Raw genomic sequence first — 25,498 nt, 5'->3', positions numbered from 1 at the left:
GTAAATACCTGTACTGTTTTCAATCCACGGTTGGGAGTCCACGAAGGTGGGGGACCAACTGCATGCATCGCTCTATCTACACCGTTTTCTACTGGAGACTTGAGTGTCCTCTGCGAGGGGTCCTGGAACCAATCCCCCGACAATACTGAGGAGAAACGAGTTTTTGGGGAATCAAAAGTTATACATAGAGTTTCGACAGCTGGGGGAGGGTCAGTTCCCCAAACCCCCACGTTTAGGGGTCAACTGTATATAGTTTGTTTCGCTTTTCTTCTCTTCTTCCAAAGTCTGCATCTTTTCCTTAGGTTTTCAAATGAGGAGGAAGTCAGCGACCAAACAGACATGATTCTTGAGGGATATCTATGCCTGCTGCTTGTTTTGATCTTAGTTAGGTTGATGCTAATTTTCCTAAAGCGTATTCTAGGCAACATTCCTCAGAGCTTTTCTGTCTCTCTGCCATGTTCCTTAAGTTCATCTTTCTTGTCCCAGCAAAGCTTTGCAAGTTGATGAAGTGCCAGATGGGGTCAGGGTTAGACATAGGTAGATTATTATTATGTAGATGGAATTTGTATGAAGTCATAGGTGGATGTCTGGACTGTGATAATTGCTGTTGAATTAAGACTTTAATTTTTGACGCTTTCCTCCTATGCACAAATTATTCCAGTTCTCATATATTGCTGTTGGACAACTGATGGAGAGGTGTGAAAGAACGGAGTAACTCAGATTTAAGGGAATGTAAGCTTAGACAAAAGGAAGAACATCCATTTCTTTTAAAGTCCGTTTACCTAGGCCCCACCCGTCCTCACTGACTCTTGAAACAGTCATTAAAGTAAATTCTCTGTGGTTCAGTTTGTCCTTTCTCCCTTCAAAACCGACTAGATTCTACCTGCTTTGGGAAAGGGGCATATTGCAGGGCTTGGTACTGGCGTATGAACAAGCCCTCTGGGCTCTAAATTTTATTGCAGTTAGAATGTTAGTCTTTACCTTGTAATTTTTCCCATTGTAACATATATTGAGTGTCTTCACTTTGATGGATATACCTGGAGGCTAATGAGTGAAGGATACTTTCCACAAATAGAACCAAAATAAATATATCTTTGCACTAATTATATAGTATGTGAAGTAACGTTTGATTTCAGGTTAATTTTCTTAAGGTTAAAATAGTTCCAAGGGTTCTTGATTGATTTCCTGAGAGATTCCCTTAGGAGGGTTTGTGTGTGCAGTGGATTTGGATATGGTGCCATCTATAGTTTTTAGGGATTAGGTTTGTGTGTTGACTAGTTTGTTTTGTCTCCTTGGTATTTGGGTAGTGTGGTCTTTAGTAAGCATGGACTCCTAAGGTGGGCTTGCGTTAAAAATCATGATACAGAGAGTATATGCCTTCCTCTTTGATAGCTATGGGATAATAATATACCCATCAACTTTCCCTTGTTAAAGTTAAACCATAAGAAAAATTAAAGCCATATATAAAAATTTGTTTTTTTTTAAATTAAATATATTGCGGTGACATTGGTTAATAACACTATATAAGTTTCAGTTGTACAATTCTGTAATACACCATCCATATATTGTGTGTGCTCACCGTTCAAAGTCTAATCTCCTTCCGTCACCATATATTTGACTATAGAGAGTTGATTTTAATAACTTACAAACATCTCGTGGGTGTTCTTTTTTGTTTTTTGGCTTTATTTTCTGTGAAAGTTTGAAAATGGTTGACTGAAAAGAGGTTGGTGCCCCAAGAAGTATTTTTGCCAGTGAAGTGTGAGTCCTGTGACATTGACTGCTAAGGACCTCAAGAGTTATTTTCTCAATTGTAGCTGAATTTTATTCTGTGTGGCTCAGACATTCCAGGCAGGTTTTGGAAATGGTATTTGACATCATGGTTATTGATCAAAGGAATTTTTATGGCAATGATTCTCAAGCTTTAGTGAGCATAAGAGTCACTGTGTAAGTGTGCTTGTTAAAAGTATGGATTCTCAGCCTCCCCCCTTTAAGGGTTGTGATTCCATAGGTCTTGCATGGGGCATAGAAATCTTTATTTTTCACTCCCTTGCCAGGTGTGGGTAACGCAACTCACATGCCCAGGCCTACCTGCAGCGACACTACAGGGGACAGGCCTTGAAGTCTCAGTTCATTTTATCTTTACGGTTATATTGAGTCATGAGCTAGGGCTGTATTAACAAATACTGATTTGTTAGGCTCCTGCGTTCCATTTGTCAGGCAAAGAATTTCCGTAGATAATGGGCTATTATATCCAATCATCTGTACTTTATTTATCGAATCTTGCTAAGCTGAGGTAGTAAAGATGGGTGGTTAAGCGGTAGAAGAACAGGAACCCTCATCATTACACCACATCGTAACAATAATCATTGTACCACCTTGCTGTTTGAAGTGTGTGTGACAATGTGCGGTGTTTTTACATTGGATCTTCACAGCAGCCTTGTGAGGGGGAACATACGTGTATAAGCTCCTTGAGGCCAGGGGACACCTCCGTATCGGTCGCCAGCCAGATGTCTAGTGGCGCGTGGAGGGTATTACTCAATAAATACGTGCTGAGTGAATGTGTTACTAGGGTCCCTATTTCATCAGAGGAAACTGGGTATTGCACTAGCGAGTGTTAACCAGAATTAAACCCAGGTTTTTGCATTCTAAATCCAGTGTATTGTCCATTTCTTTGTTTTTTCAGCTATTGTTGACTGCTAATAGTCAAACTCTTCTTGACTGAACAGTCTCTTAAAGTTCTTAAAATGCAGTCACATCCCTATACACTTGGATAGCAGTTGAGCTTTGGTTGTATTGGGAAATGTAACTGTCTTATGTCTCTTGTGTTACATTGGGTGGGTGAGCGGGGACCGAAGCAGTCATTCTTTGCCCTTGTTTGTCTCTATCTTGACTGGTTTTCGGTGAGGAGAGCATGACACTCATAATTGCAATCTAACTCAGTACTGTTAATTCCATCGGTGGTTGAGGCGGCAAATAGAACTAAGTTTGAGAATAGCAGTATCTTCCCCTGGGAAGTCACTTCCACAACATGGCTGTGACCAGGACATGTAGATCTGTCTGGGTCATATAAGTCACTCTGAAGAAAAGTTCTCTTTCCATCCTCACTGACTCGTTTGTTTCAGGTGAGGGTTTGTCACCACGGCCTCACGGGTAATCATTTTGTAAGATAAGTCCCTTTGGGAATAATTCTTAGGACCTGGCAGATAAGCAGAGACTCAGTTGCCAAGCAGACATGATTTATGATCACCGCACAGTGCTTTGGGAATGTGCTCGGGGGTGAGTTCCTTCGTTAGATGATGGTATTACTGACCCCGCGGACATAACTGGCTTAGGGCCAGTGAGGGTCCTTCCGTTGTCAGCTGTGCAGATGATGATGTCCTTGCTTCACTGGCAGCCCAGGAGGAGCCTGTGTATGGGCGGTACAGTTCTCGCCCCACATTTGAAAATAAATCCTTAGGCAATGTCAAAATAGTTGTTTAATTGCAACTCACAGTAAGAGATACAGTTTATATTACAGCCCAAAATATAAATACAAAAAAAACACCCGAAGCAAGTTTCACAAAACTGTATTTACTGGTACCTGTCACTGGTATTTTCTAGTATGTTCGATATTTTGTACTGTTTTGTTTTCTGAATGCTGACGTTAGCCCACTTATGTTACTTTCACGACTCATTAGGTTGTGATCCACTGTTTGGAAAGCAATGAGTTAGGGCCTCACTTTTTGGTGTTGGCCCACTAATATCACCAAATGTTCAGTCTGGTTCCACAGAGAAGCACAAACTACGTGTCAAGTCCTGTCGGGCTTGTAGAGTCAGAATCCCAGCACCCCTGCCCTTGAGAAGCTTCCACTGCAGTGGGGAAGGTACATGTCACAATTCACTGTGTGCAAAGCAAAGTGAAGTAAAGGAGGGAAACAAAAAACGGTGTTTAGAGGGAAGAGAGGATTGGTGGGTAGATAGGTGTTAAAGGGCTTTTCAGCTGTGGTTGAAGGGCAAGCGCAATTTCAGTTGGCAGAGAAGGGGGAGGGTTCTGTAGGCCGAGGAAACTGAAGATGTGAGTTCTTAGAATAACTATTAAATATAAATAAATATAAGGAATCTAAGCTTGCTGTTTGTCTATAGACAGTTGTGCCTGAAGTTAGATCAAAAAGAGCTTTGCATGCAGTGCTCAGAAGTTCGGATTTTATTCTGTGTTCGAGGTCAGAATACAGTAGTATGTGCATCAATTACCCAGGGCTCCCTGTGAAAATTTAGTTTTTATTTAATTATTTACCCGAAGAGGTTGAATAACTTTCCAAGGCCAAAGAGGACAATCATTATTAGAATTAGAAGAATTTCCGAGCATCTAGTCTCTGGGGCTGGCTTGTACTATATAAAGAAGGGGACGAGGGACAACTGAGCTCTAACACCCAGAGCTGCAAACAGCTGCTGAGGAGCTGGTCGCCTTTCATTTGTATTTCACCTCACAGCCCCATCCAGCGTTTCTTTCTCTTATGTGTGAAATGCCTGTACTTGCTGTTGTGTTTACAGTCCATCAGTTTGATCTTTGGATGCTGTAGGTCCCAGGTGCTCTGCCCTACCTGTGATTTTCTGAGTTAACGTTCCTCCAGGTGGCTCCTCTGATTGGAAGATGCCTCCTTTCATTTAAATATTTTATTTGGGCATGTTGTCGGGAGTTGAGGGGACTGAAGACAGGGAACTGAATGTAGTACTAAGATGTGTACTTGTCGTCTATCTTCACAACCAAAATTCGTACATAGACCCTACAGATAAATTTAAGAATTGGGGGTGCCCACAAAGTACGTTTTTGCTTTCTCTCCGGAGGGCGAGCATTCATTTTCATGGTATCATATCAGTCAAATGCTAGGTAGCACGTGGATAGACTCTTGTTTATTACTTACTGCTCCCTGCTAACTAAGGTTCTCATAACATTTGAGAAAATACAACTATCTGCAAGGTATTCAAGTTGCAGAGTAAGCAACTATTTTTGAGTCCCCTAATGTGTATTACCTTCAAGGGACTTCCACTGTTATGCAGACGTCTTTTCAAAAGGGATTTGTTTTGGCTTGAGCTATCGGAAACTGCACATTCTTGTGTCAGACCTCAGCGAAGACTGGAATGACAGACCTATGTATTCTGTGGACTTGAAACACGAGTCATTAATTTACTTCTCTTTGGAGAAGGAGCGTCGCAGGGCGTCAGCTGCTTGTATGGAGTGTCTGTCTGGCAGCTGTAATGCAGAGGCTGATTCCTCCCAGGGAACTATTCAGGGCGATTCACCAGGAAGTTGTCCTCACCCCCTTATATCTATGTGACTGTATAGTTCTAGTTATTTATTTAGTATGTTTTAAAAATTGGGAGATTGAGTAACTTAGTATTTGGAGACCTTAGAAAATGTGATGACCTCTGTGAAAGTTTGGGAAACTTCTTCCACTGCTTTTGCTCACCAGTTTAATCATCCTTAAACTTTGTGATTTCTAATCAGTGTCATTTGTCTATTGAATATACCGGGCCCGTCACTGAATTCTTTTTACCCAATATTATTGTTATTTTGATTCTAGTAGGGTTAAAAAACTACTTTTGGGGTCTGTTTTCTCAGGCTATGTAATCTGCATCTACTTGGAAATGGCAGTCAGTTTCCCTACCGGGTGTTTTGAATCCAAGGAAATGTGACACTAAAATTTCCCTTTATGAGTTATGTGCTGGTAGATTTTTCTAGATTTCCCTATCCTACCCAGTTGTCTTTTATGTTGCGGATTCAGAAAAGGTCTTATTGTACTTTTCTTCTTGTTCAATGAATTGAAATAGACTATAGCTTACAGAAATTGGTCTGTGTCTACCTTCCAAAAGAAATTGTCCACATTTAATTTGGATTAAAGGATGGTATTTGATTGCCAAAGGCCATTTCCCTTCAAAAGTTATTAATTTTGAAGGCTGTCTTTCATAGATGAACATATTTTGAACTTGTTTTTTTCAATAGTACTGGTAAATTTATACTTCTATTCACACTCATGTAAATTATCTCTTGAGACTAAAGGAATATTTAGGAAATGGGTGTTGGTTCAGGATGCAGGCTGTTGCCCCAGAAAAAACTTACCAGATCATACAAGGAATCATTCTTTTAATTTCATGATGTAGTAATTCAGAAATAGTGAAGTAGAACTTTTAAAAATTGATTTCCTTCTTTGGTAATTTACCTGACTTGCAAGCTAAAGTTGTTGATAAAGCAAGTAGATTTTATTCTTTAATTAACTTTCACTGTACACAGTATATCAAATGAAAAATATCTGGGGTTGCGTTTCATTTGGCCATGTGGGAAGTGGTTCAGACTGAAGCAGATCTCAAAGCCTGAGTTAGTGCGGGGAAACGACTGAGGACGGATTGTTTGCTGGTGAGTAACTGAGTGAGGGGGTCTTCAGAAATAGTGTACATAGGAGGGAAGTGAGGAAAGATGTTAGGGAAACTTTTACGGCTGTTAGCAACTTTCTTACTCATATCTTACTCATATCTAATGTTTATTATCCCACAGTGTGAAGAAATAACCCGTTTTCACATCTAACCTTACATAGAATCATAGTTTTATGCTGATCAAGTTTGTAAAAACAAAAACTGAAAAACAAAAAATCCTTTCAAAACAAAATTAATGTATACTTTTATAGTTTTAGTACAGGAACCTTCTTGAAGACCTTACTGGTAATTCTTTAGCCTCTTATGTGAAGAAACCCATTGTGCTTAATTTTTTTCATACTAAGTCTGCTGCATTTAATTTTCATGATATGAAACAGTGTAATTATGATCGATTATTCCTAGAATTCATATGAAATAAAGATTTACCTTTTTTATTAGTTTTAGGTGTACAAAACAATGTAATAGACATTTATCATTTGTACACCTCACAAAGTGATAATCCCCTTTCCCTAATCTACTACGCCTCTGACATCGCATACAGCCGATACATTTCCACTGAAGACTTACTTTTTAAATGTCAATATGTTTATTTCTTATTCTCCTTTACCTCATTTTGCTATCCTTGGAGTCAATGTTATATTTAAAAATTGATAAAAACAATTTACTTTTCAGTGTATTTGAATAAAAGAAAACAGCCTCACTTTGAAATTGGTTACATAATTAAATGCCATATTTTACTCTTAAGCATTATTCCCATAATAAAAAGCAAATGATCACTAATACTAAAACTAAAGTTCGAAAAATGTAGAGCTTGCATAATATTTTTAGTATTTCCCTGTAAGAAGTGAAATCAGTGTAAAAAGTTAAAAATAAGGGATGTAATTACGGAAATGCATGAAGGAAAACCATTATTGTGTTTGTGTGTTAGCCTTAATAGGTTTTTTTCATTTATTCAGGGAAAATCTTTAATTAATGAGTGCTTAGTACGTGACAAACACGGGTTTAGACGCTGGGTATACAGAGCTGAATGACATGTAGTCCTTGCCCTTAGGAAATAATGGTTTGGTGGGGGATCTGGCAGATTACCAGACAGTTTTAATACTGGAGTAAACCCAGGGAGGGTAAGAAAATAAAGATGGCACCCAACTCTCCCAATTGGATTCACAAATTTAGAGCAATTCCTCCGAGTCCCCGGAAGTACTTTTCTGCCTTTAGTTACCTAAGCCAGTAAGTGCAAGGGCCCAGGGACCGTGTGCATCTTAACAGGAGTCTCCCAGACGCAAAATGTACTGCGAGGAACGTGTAGTTTTATTGCTCAAACCAAGACACTTCTGAAAACGCCAGGGGCCCATTCATTTTGCCAGGGCCGTGGATATACACTAGGTTTGTGCTGGCGTCCTGGGACACACGTTTACAGCCTTGATTTTAACGGGGGAGGCTGTTTTAAGATTTAAGGCTGGACTTTTGTGTTGTATCAGGCGGGAAATGAACAAGTTTTTATTCTTGGTGTTGGTGACAAGCGATTACATTGGCTTGACGGGTAATTACCAGGTAACAAACTTTTTTCTGAATAGTTTGATGATAAGTTTGTATTTACTTATAAAATACTTTAAATCCTTAACCCTGATACTTTCTTCCTAAATGACACATAATGATTTATTTATTCAGAAATAAATCTACCTGCAAAGATATATTTGTAAACTGCTTTGGAAGTAGGTTTGAGGAATCTGTTACTCCTTCCAGAGTAATAAACCCCTACTACTTCTGACTGGAGGTACTAAGGTTGAAAGACAGATGAGCCTTATTTGTACGTTTCCTGTCTCAGGCAGCATTCTCTGTCAGTAGCACACTCAGCCAAGGATAAAAAGTCCCTGTGATGGTAAGCAGCTTATTTGACAAGTTATTTATTCTTTTTTTTCCTTTTTGGGAATTCCAGATGCTAATTGACACACACAGTTTCTCATCCCTGCCAGGGCCATACTTTATTGTTATTGATACCCTTTTTTTGCCCAGTGTTACATTTCTGGATGTGGATGCTTTAAAATATTTGTATAAATATTGAATTTTGCTTTGGTACTTAAAAAAAGCACTAATGGATTGTGAACTCGGGCTGGAAATCATGTAATTTGGTCCACATGTAGTTGACATTTGCTTTCCCCTCATTCACTAAAGATGAGGCTTAGAATAAGATGAGGTTTTTTTGTTTGTTTTTATTTTTGGCTATGGTTTGAGTCAAGACACTTTTATATTCTCTTTTCCTAGTAAAGAATAGTCTGTCAGGATTATTGCATTACATGACAATGGCCTTAAAAATCTGAAGACAAAGCAAACTGATTGTAATTTTGAGACCCTATAACTTTGATGCGGTAGTTTTCTGCTCACTTGTATTTAGCAGTTGTTTAGGCTGGAAAATGTTTACATTAAATCATAACTGAAGAGAGGCCAGATGGTTTTTGTTGTTTTTGATTGGGGACAGGGAAAGAAACAGGGAAGTGACAATTAATGAAGTTATTTTGTGCATTAGCCTCCTAAGTGAAAATGAAATAACATTTAACTGTCTGAAGGTTTAATTGATTTAAAGATTTCAGTTCTTGGTTTGATTTTCATGGCAGAAAATGGAATAGCTTGCCCCATCTTGTTTTGAATTATTCACTAAGGAGTCGTGATAGAGTCCTACTCTTTAGATCGGGAATTCTAATGTTTGACGACAGAGGTAGATCTACTTTGGTGTACAAAGGGTGCCAATGTACACACATTTTAAGAAAAGAAAACACTGTATTAAAATTGTAATCCTCAATATATACCGATAACAGATGAATACACATCACATTTGACTTCCGCAATGACAAGAGGTGCTCAAAGTGGTTCCCATCAGCGTGTAGACACTTCTGATGAGGGCGAACTACTGCTTGAGCAACATTGACCAAAGTGTCCACTTGTATGCGTTTTTTTGGCACCCCTGGCATATGTATATATGTGTGTGTGTGTGTGTGTGTGTGTGTGTATATATATATATGTACATATATATATACATACTATGTAGATAGATATTATATCCATCTAAATATATGAGATTTCATTCTTAATTTTTAAAATTCATTAAATATTTTAATAAGCTTTCCTTTTTTTAGAGTAGTTTTAGGTTCACAGAAAAGTCGAGTGGCAGGTGCAGAGGTTCCCCATATACCTCCTGACCCCCACGTGCGCAGCCTCCCCCAGGGTCAACATTCCCTACCAGAGGGGTGCATTTGTCACCATTGGTGAACCTGCATTGACGCATCACTGTCACCCAGAGCACATAGTTTACATTAGGGTTCGCTCTTGGTGTTGGACATTCTATGGGTGTGGATAAATTTATAATGACACGTGTGTTTGAGTTTCTTCCTGTCTTTTCGTGGCTGATAGCTCATTTCTTCCAGTGTTGAGTAGTATCCCATTGTCCGGAATGGACCACCGTTCATTTATCCTCCACGGAAGGGCATTAGGTTGCTTCCAAATTTTGGCGATCAGGAATAACACTGCTGTAAACATCTGTATGCAGGGTTTGTGTGGACATACATTTTCAACTCCTTTGGGTAACACCGAGGAGCACAACTTCTGGATCAAGTGGTAAGAGTTTGTTAGTTGTGTAAGAAGCCGCAAAACTCTCTTCCAAAGTGATTATACCGTTTTGCATTCCCAGCAGCAATGAGTGAGAATTCCTGTTAATCCATCTGCTTGCCAGTAGCTGGTGGTGTCCATATTCTGGATGTTGGCCATCCTAATAGGTGTGCGGTGGTAAAAAAAAATAAATCATTTTTTAAATTATAAAAGTATGTAAATACGTTAGATAAAATTTGGAGACTAAGGAAGAGGGAAAAAAAATTACCCATCATCTTACCCTAAAATAACTACTTTGGTAGTTTGGCTGGTCTTTTATTTGTGCATTTTTTATGAAGTTGAAAGCATACTGTTATATGTCATTTATAATCTGATTTTTTAAATTCATAGACTTTATTTTCTGGAACAGTTTTAGGTTTACAAAAAAATTGAACAGCTAGTATGGAGCCTTCCCATAAATCCCTTTCCCACCCCCACCGTACACAGTTTCTCCTTATGAACATCTTAAATTTGTTAGAGTTAATGAACCAATGTTGATAAATTATCATCAGGTAAAGCCCATAGTTTATTTGGATTTCCATATTTTTTGCCTAATGTCTTTCTGTCCCAGGACCCCTTCGTTTCATTGAGGTGCCTCTTCTTGACTATGGCAGCTTCTCAGTCTTTCCTTGTATTTGATGACCTTGACTGTTTTGAGGACTACTCGTCAGGTATATTACAGGACGCCTGACTATTGGACTTTGGTTTTGTTTTGATGATAAGATTGGGGTTTGGGTTTTGGGGGAAGGTAGATCACAGAGGTAAAGTACCATTTTCATCAGTTCACATCCAGGGTCCATATAATCATCCTGACTTAGGACTGTTACTTTTCACCTTGATCATCTGGCTGAAGTGGTGTTTGGTGTCTCCACTGTGAAGTGATTCTTCCTTCTCCCCTCTCCCCTCTCATATTGTACCCGTTGTGTAGGAGTCACTGTGCGCCCACGCTTCAGGAGTGCGGAGTTATGCTCCCCCTCTTTAAAGCATAGTGTCTCTAATTTGTTTGGAATTCTACACAGAAGGATGTGTCTTCTCCCCCACGTATGAATCTATTCAGTCGTTTATTTCTATCAGTATGGGCTCGTGGATATTTTACACTTTGGGTTGTATAATCTGATACTGCGACTTGATTTTGTTGCTGCAGTTGGCCTAGCTTTGGCCACTGGTAGCTGCTCTTCCAGTCAGCTCCTGTGCTTTTTTGCCACATCCCCATCAGTGTGTGTTTGCTTTTGAGCATTTCTTTGCTTTCTGGCACTACAGAATGATCCAGCCTCCTCTTGCGCATTTCCTGCCCCAGTCCTCGAATCAGCCATTTCTCTTAGGGCCCCTGGTTCCTTTTGCTATTGGAGGATGGTATTTGAAACCCACTATGGTCGTTGCTACTAGGGTGTAGTTTTTTTCTGGCCCTCTCAGCTGACAGGGTAAAGAAATGTGTGTGTGTATATACACATATCTATCTATAAATATTTCTATATGCAACCATCTATATCTGTATTAAGTGAAACGTGAGTTCTCACCGATGTCTGTGGCTTTCCTCCGTTTCCATGGATCGTTTGGACCCCTCGCCCCTTGCTGCTCTGTACATTTCCGCCCTAGCGGTGAGAAGCTTGGCTCCCCACATCCACCGTTCATTGACTTCGTGGTTCAGTTCCAGTGTACATGGATAGCAAAATCACAATTGTTCACGTGTACCCCGTGGGAAAGAAGTGTATTGAGTACAGTTCTTACGTGCAGCCCCTTTTGCCTTTAGTCTTACGGGATTCATTCATTTCCTGGTACTTAGCTCTGCGCCTTTGCCCCGTCCCCATTAGTGAGGTTGTTTGATACACATTTGAGATAGGGTTAGATTCTCTTCTCCCAGTCGGGTGCCCCCAACCTACTGATTTTTTAAAAATTTGCATACATTAAGGTTTGCTCTTTGTGTTGCAAAGTTCTGTAGGTTTTGACAAATGCATCATGTACCGTGCCGGTATCATACAGAAGAGCGTCACTGCCGTGACAATGCCCTGGGCTCCGCTCATCCTTCTCCCTGCAAGCCTCGGCCACACACTGATCTTTGCTCTTCTGGAATATCGTATAATTGTCAGATTGGCTTCTTTCCCTGAGCAATTTTCATTGACGCCTCGCTCCCCTACGTCTTTTTGTGGCTTGGTAGCTCATTTATTTTTATAGCCAAATAATATTCCATTGTCTGGATGGACCACAGTTTGTTTATCCAGTCACTTATAAAGAACATTTGGTTGCTTTCAGGTTGGGGCAATTCTGAACACAGCTGGTGTAAACATCCTATGTGTAGGTTTTTGTGTGAATATGTTTTTAACTCAACTGGGTACATACCTGGTAGGAGTGTGATTGCTGGAGCCCATGGTGAGACTACGTTTAGCTGTTTAAGAGGTTGTCAGACTGTCTCCAAAGTGGCGGCACCGTTTTGCAGTCCTGCCAACAGTGAGTGAGTGGCTGTTGCTTCACATCCTCACGGAATTTGATATTATCAGTTGTTGTGTTTTTAATGTAACCATTCAGACAGGTATGCAGTGGTGTCTTGTTTTAATTTGCATTCTCTCATGATGAATGATGATGTGTAACTTTTCATGTGCTTATTTGCCATCTGTGTATCTTCTTGGTGAAGTGTCTGTTGAGATCTTGTGTCCATTTTTTAATTGGGTGTTTGTTTTCTTATTGTTGAGTTTTAAGGGTTCTTTATATATTTTGGATACAAGTCCTTTATCAGATATGTGTTTTCCGAGTATTTTCTCCCAGTATGTGGCTTGTTTTTTCATTCCCTTCACAGTGTCTTTTGCAAAGCATAAGTTTTTATTTTTAATACAATTCAACTTAGCAGTTTTTTCTTTCATGGATCGTATTTTTGTCATTGTATCTAAAATCTGATTGCCATACCCAACCTCACCTAGATTTTTCTCCTGTTATCTTTTAGAAGTTGCATTTTTATAACCCACTTTTTACCAACATTGGTTGAAACATTTTTAGATTGTTTTGTTCTGCATGTGTATATTTATACTTTCAAACGATTGCTTTATAATTAATTAGGTGGTTGTGCTGTAATTTTCTTGACCATTCATCCCCTATCGTTGGCTTTTTTATAAGAACAGAACTTGGAAACAACCTAAAAAATGATGACTATGTTTGTGCCTTACTTTTTCTGAGTTCAGGATTATTTCATTTATTCTTTCAAATATTTGAGAGCAGTCTGCACGTCACTGTAACGTCCCTGCTCGCATGGAGCTCACATTTTGATGAGCTCCTTAGAATAAATTCTCAGTCATGCCGTTGTGAGGTGAAAGAATATGAACATTTTTATGACTGTAGATGCACATTACCAGTGAAATTACTTTCCAAAAGGAATTACATGGTCATCCTTTTACATGGTCATCGTCTCATTTTCCATATGATGTAAGTTAACTTTAAAAGTAATTGAGATGATAATCTTGTGCTTCTTAAATTGTTGACCAGATTTGCTGTTTATTAGTAAAAGCTCAAACATTTTAGAAACCTTTGGCCATTTACTTTCTTTAGTTGTGTTTCTCTTGTCCTATCGATAAAGTGTTCTAAAATGTAAGATGCAAAGTATTTCTGAAACAAAATTCCAAAATGTTCTTGATATTTAGTCATCCAGAATAGTATTTTGCGCGAACACACTCAGGCTTCACTTCCTTTGACTATGTTCATTGCTCATGCATGTCTTACTCTCTTATCTCAAGTTTAAGGGCAAAGTACAGCATGACTGCTAAGACAGTTAGTCAATAAAAATATTTTCGGACTTGATTGTTTGCCTACGTAAGATAGCAAGGCAGAGTTAGGTGCAAAGAAGCCAACCTAAGCCAGTCCGATGATTGAACTACAGTATTAGAAAGCGCATATCCTCACATTTCAGTAGAGTGGCTCCTTGTTTTCGTACTTCAGTGTCTAGTATAGCTCTATCTACCAACTGGGCAATGAACCAGCGAAAAGTCAAAGGAAGCGTCTCTCTTCGGATGTGTCGGGACTGTCTCTTTTTCTCCAATTTGTGAGGTCTTCACCAAATTTCCAAGAAAATATATTGTGGAGAAGGTAGGGAGTTGGTTTAAAAAGCTCTGTATAATTGAAAAGATACAACAGCTATGTTAAATTTTTTAAATTACTATTTAAAAATATTAAATAGTTGCAGTCACCCAAATTCAACTATTAATATTTTCATGCTTTGCATATTGTAACTTATTGCTGAGTGTGTTTTCTATGCTGATAATCACACTGGACAGTATTTTTATATTTGAAATGCAAACACCCCCAAACAATTTGTAGTCCATCTTTGTTTTTTGCCTTTAACATACTCTAAGGACTTTTCCACATTTGCATATAGTCTTCATAAATATTTTTAAAGAACTGTATAGTCCATTTGTTTGGTGTACCTTCATGTCCTTAAGCGTTTCCCTAATGTTAGATATTTGGCTGAACAAATTCTTTTTCAAATACTCTCAGAAGAAAATTTCTTACAGCTTTGAATGCTAAAAATCTAAAGAGGAATCTAGGTCTCAAAAAACAAAATCTGAATTATATTTGTAATGCGATGTAATGATATTAATCCAAAGCTTAGTGAATTGACTTTTGTCTCTCACATGACTGCTTTAATAGACTTTTGCTCTCTGGCTTAACTTTATAATTATCTGTTGCTGATGTTCTTAACTCTAGGTTTGAAATGTGTCCCGTTGTTTATGGGAGATTAGGATAAGAAGCCAAAGCAGTAGTAGGGTAAAAACTAGCCCTGGCTTAATTTTCTCTTCATTACTCTGTGAAATAGGCTTGTAAGGCTTGGAAGTGTTGACAGTTTTTCCAAGAAGATGTGGGCGGTGAAGGAAAAAGGATGTGTTCTGTCCATTAAACAGTTTCATGCTGCAGACGTGTAGAATCTTCATGAGACAGCTTGTTCATAACAGCAGAAAAAAATGCGGAGCAATCGAAAAGTAGAATGGGGTTATGTGTCATGCTGACGGACTGCCAGTTCATATAATATTTATAAGTGAAGACATGTAATAACTTTTTAATCAACTTTATTGTGGCTTAATTTACATACAGTCAAATGCACACATTTTTAAGTGTAGAGTTTATGTTTAGACAAAAGTCTAGACCATTTCACCATCACTTTCATCACTTCAGAAAGCATCCTCGTGTTCCTTTGCATTCAGTACTCATCCTACCCCCGGACCCCAAAGACAACTACTGATCTGATTTAATTTCTGGCACTATAGTTTTGCCTATTCTGAAACTTCAAATAAAGGGAGTCAAATCAATCAGACTCTTCTGTCTCACTTCTTTTGCTCAGTCAATGTGTTTTGGAGATTTGTCCATGTTGTCAATATCGGTAGGTTGGTCCTTTTTATTGCTGAGTAATATTCCATTACACAAGTATCTCACAGTTTGTTCAGGTGTTGGACTTTTGAGAGACATTTGGCTGTTTTCAGCTTGGGACTATTATGATGAAAGCTTCAGTGAACATTCAGCTTTAATTGTTTGTGTGGACATGTTTCCATTTCTCTTGGGTTGTTAGGTCATGTAGTAAATGTTTGTTCACCGTTATAAGAAATTGCCAGAATGTTTTTGTTTTATGCTCCCATCAGCAGTGTATGAGAATTCCAGTTCTTCCGCATCCTTGGAAATCTTGGTTTTGTCACCCTTTTTTAATTTGAACTGTTCTTATGGACATGTAGGTATTGTGTTTTAATTTACACAATTGAAAAGTATGTCTTACTGCTTGCAGTTACAGGAATTCATTGTCTATTTTTTACAGGCTGCCTCTGAGGGACTAATTACTCTTGAGTTACTTTCTTGTATGTCACAGGGGGTCAAAATAATATTCTGCTTACCACATAGCATGGCTCCTTCCTGTGGGACATATAGTGATTGGCTCTGTCTGTTTCCACCCATATCTAGTTTCATTATATATAGCTTCCTTCACAAGCACTACTCAAAAACAAATCCTGACTATTTAGAGCTTTTTCCTGCTTCTGGGAGTGTTTGTATTAGCTTTGCAGTTTCCTCAGTTGGCTAACTTTAGTTGAATAAAAGTCTTATCTAAAAAGCCACGCCCATTAGTTAGCTAAAGGCTTCTGGGATGGGCCAAATTTTGGTTTCATGCAAAAAATGAGAATTTGATTGAAACTATCAAGTGTGTCTTTACAGTGCTGAAGACACAAAGTAAATTGAGTATCATCTAGTTGCCTAAGGAAATAAAATTTTGTTGAATTGTTGGAGTTTTTTGGTAGCCTTTTCTACCCCTACATTTTATTATGGAAAATTTTGAACATGCAGAAGAGTTGAAAGAATTACACAGTGAATACCTGCATACCTACCACCTAGATTCTATTAACATTTTGCTGTATTTGCGTTTAATCACATATCTGTTGAAACATTTTTGATAGTCTGTTTAAGCTACTGCCTTTGTTTGTGGAAGAAGCATAGTGGGTAGAAACAACTGGGCAGTAGATACTTTTGTTGGTGTAGGTCTTAGAGGTTCTCTGATGCCTGGTCTTATGCCAGTGACTGTCTTGTGATCCCCATTCTCATTGGTTGAGAGCTCAGTGATTTATTTTCAAATGAATTCCAACTAGATTATGTTGCAGGCAGAAGAAAGACAAGGGACATTGGTGGCGGAAGGGGTTAGGCGGCCAAGATACCCCTGACTGGCTTGCACAACTGATACAAATCCTATCACACGAATAGCTACCATTTATTGAGTGGCTACCATGTTCTAGAGCTTTATCCCATTTTAGTTCTCACAACAGCTGTGTTGCTATTGGCATTATTAGCCCTATTTTATGGATTTGGAAATCGAGGGTTAATGAGATTGAATAATTTACCTCATGTCTTACCTATTAAATGGCGCCCTTGGTATTCAAACCCAGGTCGGTCTGACTCTAAAACCCATGCTTTGAACCAGAAGTCGGTATTGCTGAAAATTCCCTTGATTGCAGAATTCATAGTTTGCGTTCATTTATGTTTTTAGAATTGTGCACATTGGACCACATCTAATTTGAGCCTGGTATATGTAACATTCTTGGAGAAAGGAGCTTATCATATAAATATTTTTATGACTGTCAAGGCCTCTTAATTCTTGAGGAGGGAGGGCCCTTTTTGAAATCAGATATCCTGGGGTTTTTTACTGACCTCATTTCATTCTCTGAAGAATGAAGGAATTTTCAGCTTTGTATTAAATGGTGGAATGTATAGCATTCCTTCTGTAGCCGAACCAAATAAATACTAGCAAGTGTGTTTAGGATGTGGCAGTGGTAGTTCTTTCCTGCCCCCCACCTTTTTTTTTTTTTGAAAGATGTTTTTGGGATGATAGCAAGTTGAAGCTTCTTACTAATAAAGAAGTGAAACCTAAGCGAGCTCCCTTATTGCCCTGGGGCCCTTGCAGGAAGCCTCTCTTTGGTTTCTCTGATGGTCTTCAGGGCCTGTTTCTTTGAGTGACCCAGGGAGCAGTGCTTTCTAACCTGAAAACTAAATGGGTGCAGGTGCCTTGAAAGCAATAGTTCTGAGCCTTTCTAGAGATTACATATTCCTTTCTGAAGCTGATGAAAGCTCTGGACCCTCTCTCCAGGAAACAATATATATACATTCACACAAATACAATTTTACATACAAATTTTGTAGGTATTCACTGGCCCCCAAGTCTATTGACAGAGCACCCCAGATTAGAAATCCTTTAAGGGAAAAAAAATAAGGCAACTGAAAAGTAAGATTTGAGCATCAGTTCTTAAATGGTTTTCACAAATATGCACCTCATAAAATTGTACTAATATAAAAATCTAATTTTAGTATCCAAGATATTTTGTTCCGTCTCAAAGTGTTAGTGGTTCCCATTTTGTTTTAAACAAACAAACAAAATTAACAAGGATATTCGTGAGTTAACTGAGATCCTAAGGATAGAGGAAAATCCTCCATGTTGATTTCTAACTTGCTTTTTTGATTTTATTTCTTCTACCAGCAAAACATTTTCTCAGAACTCCTAATAAGGCCAAAGCTTTAGATGAAATCCTTTGCCAGTCCCCAGCATTAGGTTTCCATTTCTTCTTTAATCAAAATCTCTTCATAATCAACAAGTACATAGCGCTCTTTCCTTTTGGATACTTTCAAATGCGAGCGCTCAGGCAGCACTCCCGGCAAGTTATGTTTTTTTAATCCTCACAAAAACCCTGTTAGGGGTTTATTATTGTCCCCATTTTACAGATGTGGACAGCAATAGTAAAACAGGTGAAATAACTCGATCAAGACCAATTCTGGTACAAACAGGCAGGTTTGAACCCATGTACGGCTAGCTCCAAAGCCCATTTTCTTATTTTATCATCCTGTTCTGGGATCAAAGAGTTGACCATTTTTTCTTGGTCACTAATTTGACCTAATTGGAGTTTTAAAAGCCAAAGTTTCCATCAGTGGAATGGGCTCTTTGTTTCCTTTTACAGCTAGCCAGTTGTGAAATTACTGGTGTGTGTGTGTGTGTGTGTGTGTAAGTTAGACTTTAGGTTGTGACATATCAAGAGTGCTGGATCTACTAGCTAGATTATTAAACTCAAAACAAGGAGAGGCAAGCGGGGTGATCTCTTGCCTGTTCTGTTTATATAAATGGATGTTTGAGATACCAGACTCTGACAGACAATTCCAGTGACTGAAAAGTCTGTGGAAGGTTTGTTACTAAACTTAGCATCATTTTCAGGAAGGAAAACCCCTAATGGTTTGGAACAGGCCTGAAGAAGAGTTGGACTCTAAAAGATAGTTAAGATTCTATCAAATCGACTGAAGGCCAGGTGTGTATTTCTGACCCCGCTTGGGCTAGCCCCAGTGGGAACCCCCGGGTCAGCTCGCTGCCTGGTGGTTTTGCTGAGGTAGCAAGCTGGGTCAGCATTCTGGGAAGGTGGTTCGGTTGGCTGAGTGAGTTTTAGGAGACTCAGCATCTTTCCTGACAAAATTAGTGTTCTTCCAAACCTTGTACTTTTCCTAGTTTCAGCCTTTTTATACACAGTGAAACAGGAAGGAGAATGAGTAGGTTGGTTTACTATCTAGCCTTAGATGTACCTTTTTTTAATGTGAACAGATTCCACAGAGCTTTAAGTGAGGTAGCACTGAGCAGGAAAGAAGTAGGTAGAATTCTAAGAGATGAGTAGAAATGATTGGGAGCCCAGAGGAAGTTGGGTCAGGTAATGAAGTTTTAGAGAGGTGATCTCGTTGCCTTTGAAAAAATGGAATGATAGAAGAAGCTGGTGTGTATGAAGCTATGTACCATTTAACATCCAGGGTGACAAAACTTGGTATAAAGGAAAATTAAGTTGACTAATTTGAAGATATGGGGAGAAATCAGATATAAATGTCAAAGAATGAAGTTGTACTTTTTGAGTCTTTACAAATTAAGGGGATGTATTTTGTGAAAAATTTCCTTTTAGCAGAAATTCCAGGAGGTTTAAAAAGGACAGTTCAGACGGCAGGATTATTAAAGGGCACTTGGACTGTATTTTCTACGTGCTTGTTAGGATGAGGAGATTGGACTCTTCAGCTTTAAAAGCTTTGTTTCCCTCTCAGCTTCGTTCACCTTTTTCCCATGTGTTTTTCTGAAGCTGTGTGTGGGATTCTAGCGTAGAGGCAGGGTAGGTCGTCTCATCTGTTTCCATGTCCCCCCACCCCCGCCATAAGTTTGCAAACACTTCTTGACACTCTGATCTGTAGAAATCTAAACAGCTTGTCTGGAACCAAATTCCTTCTTTGATTTTATGGTTCCTTCTGCGTGACACCGGAGTGGGGGCAGGCGGGTGGAGCTACAAGGTGTTTGGACCCTTCTGGTTCATGGGATTGTCTTTTTCCCTTTTTCCCCTTAGGAACGGCGTGAATGTTGAGGGGGCGACACACAAGCAGGTGGTGGACCTGATCCGAGCAGGCGACAAGGAATTGATCTTGACAGTGTTATCTGTGCCTCCTCACGAGGCAGATAACCTAGATCCCAGTGACGACTCGTTGGGACAATCATTTTATGATTACACAGAAAAGCAAGCAGTGCCCATATCGGTCCCCACATACAAACATGTGGAGCAGAATGGTGAGAAGTTTGTGGTGAGTGTCAGCCCAACTCCATCCGCACACACCTCGCTTTTGTTTCCCCCGATCTTAACGGTGCCGATGCCCCCTAGAGCGCTAGAGGAACTGACTGCCGCCTAGGTCAGTTTGCCAGCCGGGAAGGTGGGTTCGCATGTACATGAGAGACCCTGAACCTGATTTATTGCAGGGTGAACAACGGTAATGAGGAATCCTATTTCTGCTTACGTATGATGCCATTTTATTCCAGACAGTTTTAAGTTTGCATTCTGGCCTGTTGTGAACGTGTGTGTGTTTGTTTTGTTTGCTTGGTTTAGTTTTGTTTGTTTGTTCTTGTATTGGTTGTCATAGCTCGTTGCTAATGGCAGGCCCACTGTTAACTCCATAGAACCATAGCGCAAGTTTAACGTTAAAAGGTGGTGTCTTCCAAAACATGGGGGTCACACTTTGTCCATGTCAGAGCTTACATGTGCCCCATACTCCTCTCCGCCTCTTGTTCTTTTCCGTTTTCTCTGCAGATGGCTGTGTGAATGATTAACTCTGGTTTTTCCCAAGGTCCTACTTATATTCTGAATGCAATTCACGTGAGCTGTTTTATACGTTTCCGTTCTGTTGCTGTTGCAGATATGCAGGAAAGCCCATCTTGAATGTTGGGTGATGTGTGCCAGCCCCTTCCTTTCCTGAGTGCCTTTGTTTATTCTTCAGCACCTGATTGCCACTGGTAGCCCAATCTGCTTAATTTTCCTCTTGGTTTCAATATGCTTTATTTGCCTTTGATTATTTGGGGAATGTTGACATAATGAGAAATTCATTATTCTTTGTTAAAAAATGCAGTGGGTTCCGTTAGATATTGGCAAACAGACTACATGTGTTAAAGCTGACCTGCTGGCTAAGGTTGCCGTCTCTGAAACTGAGATCTGTCCCCTGTATAGGAATGAGCCACCAGACATTTCCAGTAAATTCTTTGTGTGAGAAGATGAGAAAAGCAAGCAAAGCAGCTAGAACAGTTCCGAAAGGCTCAGATCATGTGTGAGTTAGCCGGAGATGGCAGCACATGGGTTTTATGTCAGGGAGTCCGCGTCTTCTCAGAACCGAGCACACAAAACAGAGTTTTGTGTTTCCGAGGTGCTATACTTTGAATCGTAAAGCCTGTAAGAACTGGAAATCAAGGTCAGGCCCTAAAATGGAGCAGATTGGATGTTGAGACCTTTTGGGAATTACCTAAGACCTTGGGAAGCTCTGTCGACTTCAGAAGAGGAATGAAACTACTCATTGTCCTTTTCTAAAAAAAATCAACTTTACTGAGTATAATTTACTTCCATTAACATTCACCCATGTTTAATGTCCAGTTTCATGAGTTTTGATAAATGGACATAGTTTTACAATCACCCCCACCACAGTCCAGATACAGGCCATTTTCACAACCCGGAAAAGTCTCCTCGTGCCCCTTTGCAGCCTGGCCCCTCCACCTACCACCACCCCTGTCAGCCCCTGAGAACTTGCTGTCACTATGTTTTTGCCTCTTCTAGAATGTCAAGTGCCTGGAATCATACTATATGTAGTCTTTTGTGTTTGGCTTTGTTCACTCAGTGTAGTCTTTGTAAGATTGATACATGTTGTTGCATACAGCAATAGTGTGTTCCTCTTTAACTGCTGGTAATATGCCATGCGATGGATCTACCACAATTTATTTATCCACGCATTTTCTTGGTGCACGTTTGGGTCGTTTCCATGAAATAACATGAATGTACGGGGCTTTCTGTAGACTTGTGTTATCATTTCTTTTGAGTACATACGTAACTAGAAGTGGAATTGCAGGGTCAGATGGTAAGTGTAAGTTTAACCTTGTAAGACATTGTTAAAGTGTTTTCCAAAGAGGCCGTACCATTTCTGCGTTCTCACCTGCAGGGGAGAATTCCAGTTGCCCCGGAACCTCTTGAACACTTGGTGTTTTCAGTTGTTTAAATTCCAGCCATTCAAGTGGGTATAGTGGTGTCTCACTGGTTTTCATTTGTGTTTGCCTGGTGACTCGTGGTGATCGTTTATTTTCGTGTGCCTAATGGCCCTTCTTACATCTTCATTGATGTTCGACTCTTCCGTCCATTTCAAAAATTGCGTTGTCTTATTATTTTGTTGAAAGAGTTCTTTATGTATTCTGGTATAAGTCCTTTATCAGATAGATGTTTTGTAAAATATTTCTCCCAGTCTGTGGCTTGTCTTTTTATTTTATTTTTAACAGTGTCTTTTAAAGAACTGAAGTTTTAAATTTTGATGAAGTCCTGTTTATCAGGTCTTTTTTTCATTTATGGATAACGCTTTTTGTATTCTAAGAAATCTGCCTAAGCCAAGGGCACAAATCTTTTATGTTTATGTTTTATTGTAAAAGTTTTATAGGCCTAGCTCTGTGTTTTTGTAATAACTTTATTGAGATACGGTTCACGTACCATAAATTCACCTACTTAAATCGTACAGTTCAGTGGTTCTTAGTATGTTCAGAGCGGTGCAGCCATCACCACAGTCAATCTTAGGACATTTTCTTCACCTCGGAAAGAAACCTCGTACTATTTTGCCATCATCTTCCAAACCGTCCATTGCTCTCCAGCCTTGTCTACTTCCTGTCTCAATAGATTTGCCTATTCTGGGCATTTCATAAAATAAGTGAAATCACATGTTTTCAAGGTTTATCCACGTTGTAGAATGTGTCAGCCAAATAAGCTTCCACTGTAGGATAGGCCACATTTAATTTTTCTCTCCTTCAATTGATGGACATTTGGGTGTCTGCTTTTTGGCTATTATGAATAATGTTGTCACAAGCATGTCTGTGTATGTTTTTGTGTGGATATGTTTTCATTCCTCTTGGATATATATTTAGGAGTGGAATTGCTGGGTCATATGGTAACTCTTGTGTTTAAACTTTTGAGGAACGTTCACTGTTTTCCAAAGTGGCTGCGCCATCATTTTCATCTGACGTTTAGGTCTGTGATGCATTGAATTGATTTCTGTATACTGTGGGGTTTTTTTTGTTGTTGTGTTTTTTTCCCGTGTGGATATTCAGTTGTTTCAGTAACGTATTTTGAAAAAAATGTCCTTTCCCCATTGAAATACCTTGGCATTATTGTTGAAAATCATGAACGTATATGCATGGTTTTATTTTTGTACTCTATTCTGTTCCATTGATTATATGTCTGAACATTTCAATATTTACATCTTTTGAGTTTGGCCTCTGGTTGGAGTCTTTTCTCTTGAAAATGGGTCACATCCTCCTGGTTCTTCACATAATGAGTAATTTTGTTTTGTTTTTATGTTGAGTAATTTTGAATTGTGTCCTAGATATTGTGAATGTTACATGGCGTAGACTGGATTCTGTGACATTCCTGAGGACTGTTGATGTTTTTGTTTTATCTGGCAATTAACTGTGAGCTGTGCCACCTTCTGTGGGTTGTACCTGAAGTCTCTGTGCAGTTCTTTCAGCCTTTGCTGTGCTACTTTGAGTCTGTCCTGCGTACATATCATTCAGGGAGGAGTCAGTGGAGATATGTGTGGCGTTAGTTCATTGACAGAATTAAGGGATCCTCTTGTCTGCTTGTCTTTCCTCTGGAATTCTCCACTCGTTCCGGTGGCAGCCATGGTTGCCCAGAATCCTTTCTCTTTTCCTCCAGCCAGAAAGATGCCAGGGTTTCTATCGGATTCTTAGTTGCAGAAGCCCAAAGTTAGGCTACTTTGCGACTTTTGCCCACTATCAGGGCAAAGCCCCCTAAAAACAGGAGACTGCCTCTCCCTCTGGGCCGCTCCACATTTTGAATCCCCTCTACAGTCTGCTTGCTTGTAGTGTACTGTTCAGAGTCCTCAGGTAATTGGGTTTTGTATTATGTCCAGAATTTGTAGTTGTTATCACTGGGAAGTTTGGTCTATAGGGAACTTATACAATAAAACGTATAAAATCTTCAGTTCTATCAGTTTTTTCTTTATGTATAATAAAGTGATTATGTGTTCTTGATGAATTGACCCCTTTAACATTATGAAATATCTCTCTTTATCCCTTGTCTTTGTTCTGAGGTCTTTCTCTGATATTAACATGGAGCCACTAATAGCCACTTCAGCTTTCTCTTGATTATTGTTTTCATTGGATATCTTTTCCATCCTTTACTTTTAACCTATCTATACAGTTAGGCTTAAAGTGGGTTTTTTATAAATAGCATATATTTATGTCTTGGTTTGTATCCAGTCTGGCAATCTCAGTCTTTTATTTGTAGTGTGTATATTAAATGTGTCCTTACACTTAGTATAAATATTGATATAGTTATGTTTAAATCTACCATCTTATTCTTTGTTATCTATGTCTCATCTGTTTTATATTTTTTCCTCCTTTCCTGCCTTCTTTTTGATCAATAAAATATTTTTTAATCCATTTTATCTCTACTGTTGTATTACTAGATATAATTTGTTTTATTTTCTTAGTAGCTGTTCTAGGTTTATAATATACATCTAACTTTTATGTATAACCTTTAAATAATACAATGTTACTTTATACTATAAGAATTTTACAATGTATTTCATTTCCTCCCCCCATCCTTTGTGCTGTTGTCATACATTTTACTTCTATATGTGTTATAAATTCCATGATACTTTGTTGTTATCTTTGCTTTAAACAATTGAAGACATTAAAAATAAGAAAAGATTTCTTTTATATTTAACCACATATTTACCGTTTCTGGTGTCCTTCATTCCTTTATGTAAATCCAATCTCCGCATGGTATCATATTCCTTCTGCCTGAAGAATTTCCATTAATATTCTTATAGTACAGATCTGCTGGCAATGAATTTTCTTAGCTTTTGTTGGTCTGAAAAAGTCTTTATTTCATCCTTATGTTTGAAAACTATTTTTACAGGGTATAAAATTCTGGGTCGATAGTTTTTTCTTTCAGTCCTTTAAAATGTCACTCCAGTCTTCTGGCTTGCATAGTCTCTGATGAGAAGCCTGTTCATTTTAGTTTTTGTTCCTCTGTATGTAACGTTTTAACTCCCCCTGGCTACCTTCAAAGTTTTCTCTTTATAGTTAGTTTTCAAAAGTTTGATTTTTATGTGTCTAAGTGGGTGTGTCTTGGTATTTATTCTCCTTGGGGTTTTCTAAAGTTTATATCTGTGGTTAGATATCTTTTATTATTTGTCAAAAATTCTTAACCAGTATGTCGTCAAATATTTCTTCAGCCTCATTCTTTATCTCTTGTCCTTTTGAGATTCCAGTTACATGTGTGTTAGACTGTTTGATATTGTCCTGCAATTTTTGGATACTGTATTCTTATTTTTGCCTCTCTCTTTTTGTTTTAGTTTAAATTAATTTTATTACTCGGTTTTCAACTTCACTGATTTTTTTCTC

At 38.8% G+C, this 25,498-nt stretch overlaps 1 protein-coding gene across 2 annotated transcripts in view; it reads left to right on the top strand.

Moving 5' to 3' along the window:
• SNX27 (sorting nexin 27) overlaps positions 1-25,498 on the top strand; it is a 63,621-nt gene that overhangs the window by 3,047 nt on the left and 35,076 nt on the right. For both annotated transcript variants that reach the window (XM_081025521.1, XM_081025522.1), the window contains exon 2: positions 19,908-20,139. In XM_081025521.1, coding sequence (XP_080881647.1) covers positions 19,908-20,139 — 232 coding nt within the window. The remainder of the gene's footprint in view (positions 1-19,907; positions 20,140-25,498) is intronic.

Source organism: Rhinolophus hipposideros (genome assembly GCF_964194185.1).
Source record: "Rhinolophus hipposideros genome assembly, chromosome: 19".
Taxonomy (NCBI): domain Eukaryota; kingdom Metazoa; phylum Chordata; class Mammalia; order Chiroptera; family Rhinolophidae; genus Rhinolophus; species Rhinolophus hipposideros.
Note: the sequence above shows the minus strand (reverse complement) of the source record. Positions and strands in the feature narration are given on the sequence as shown.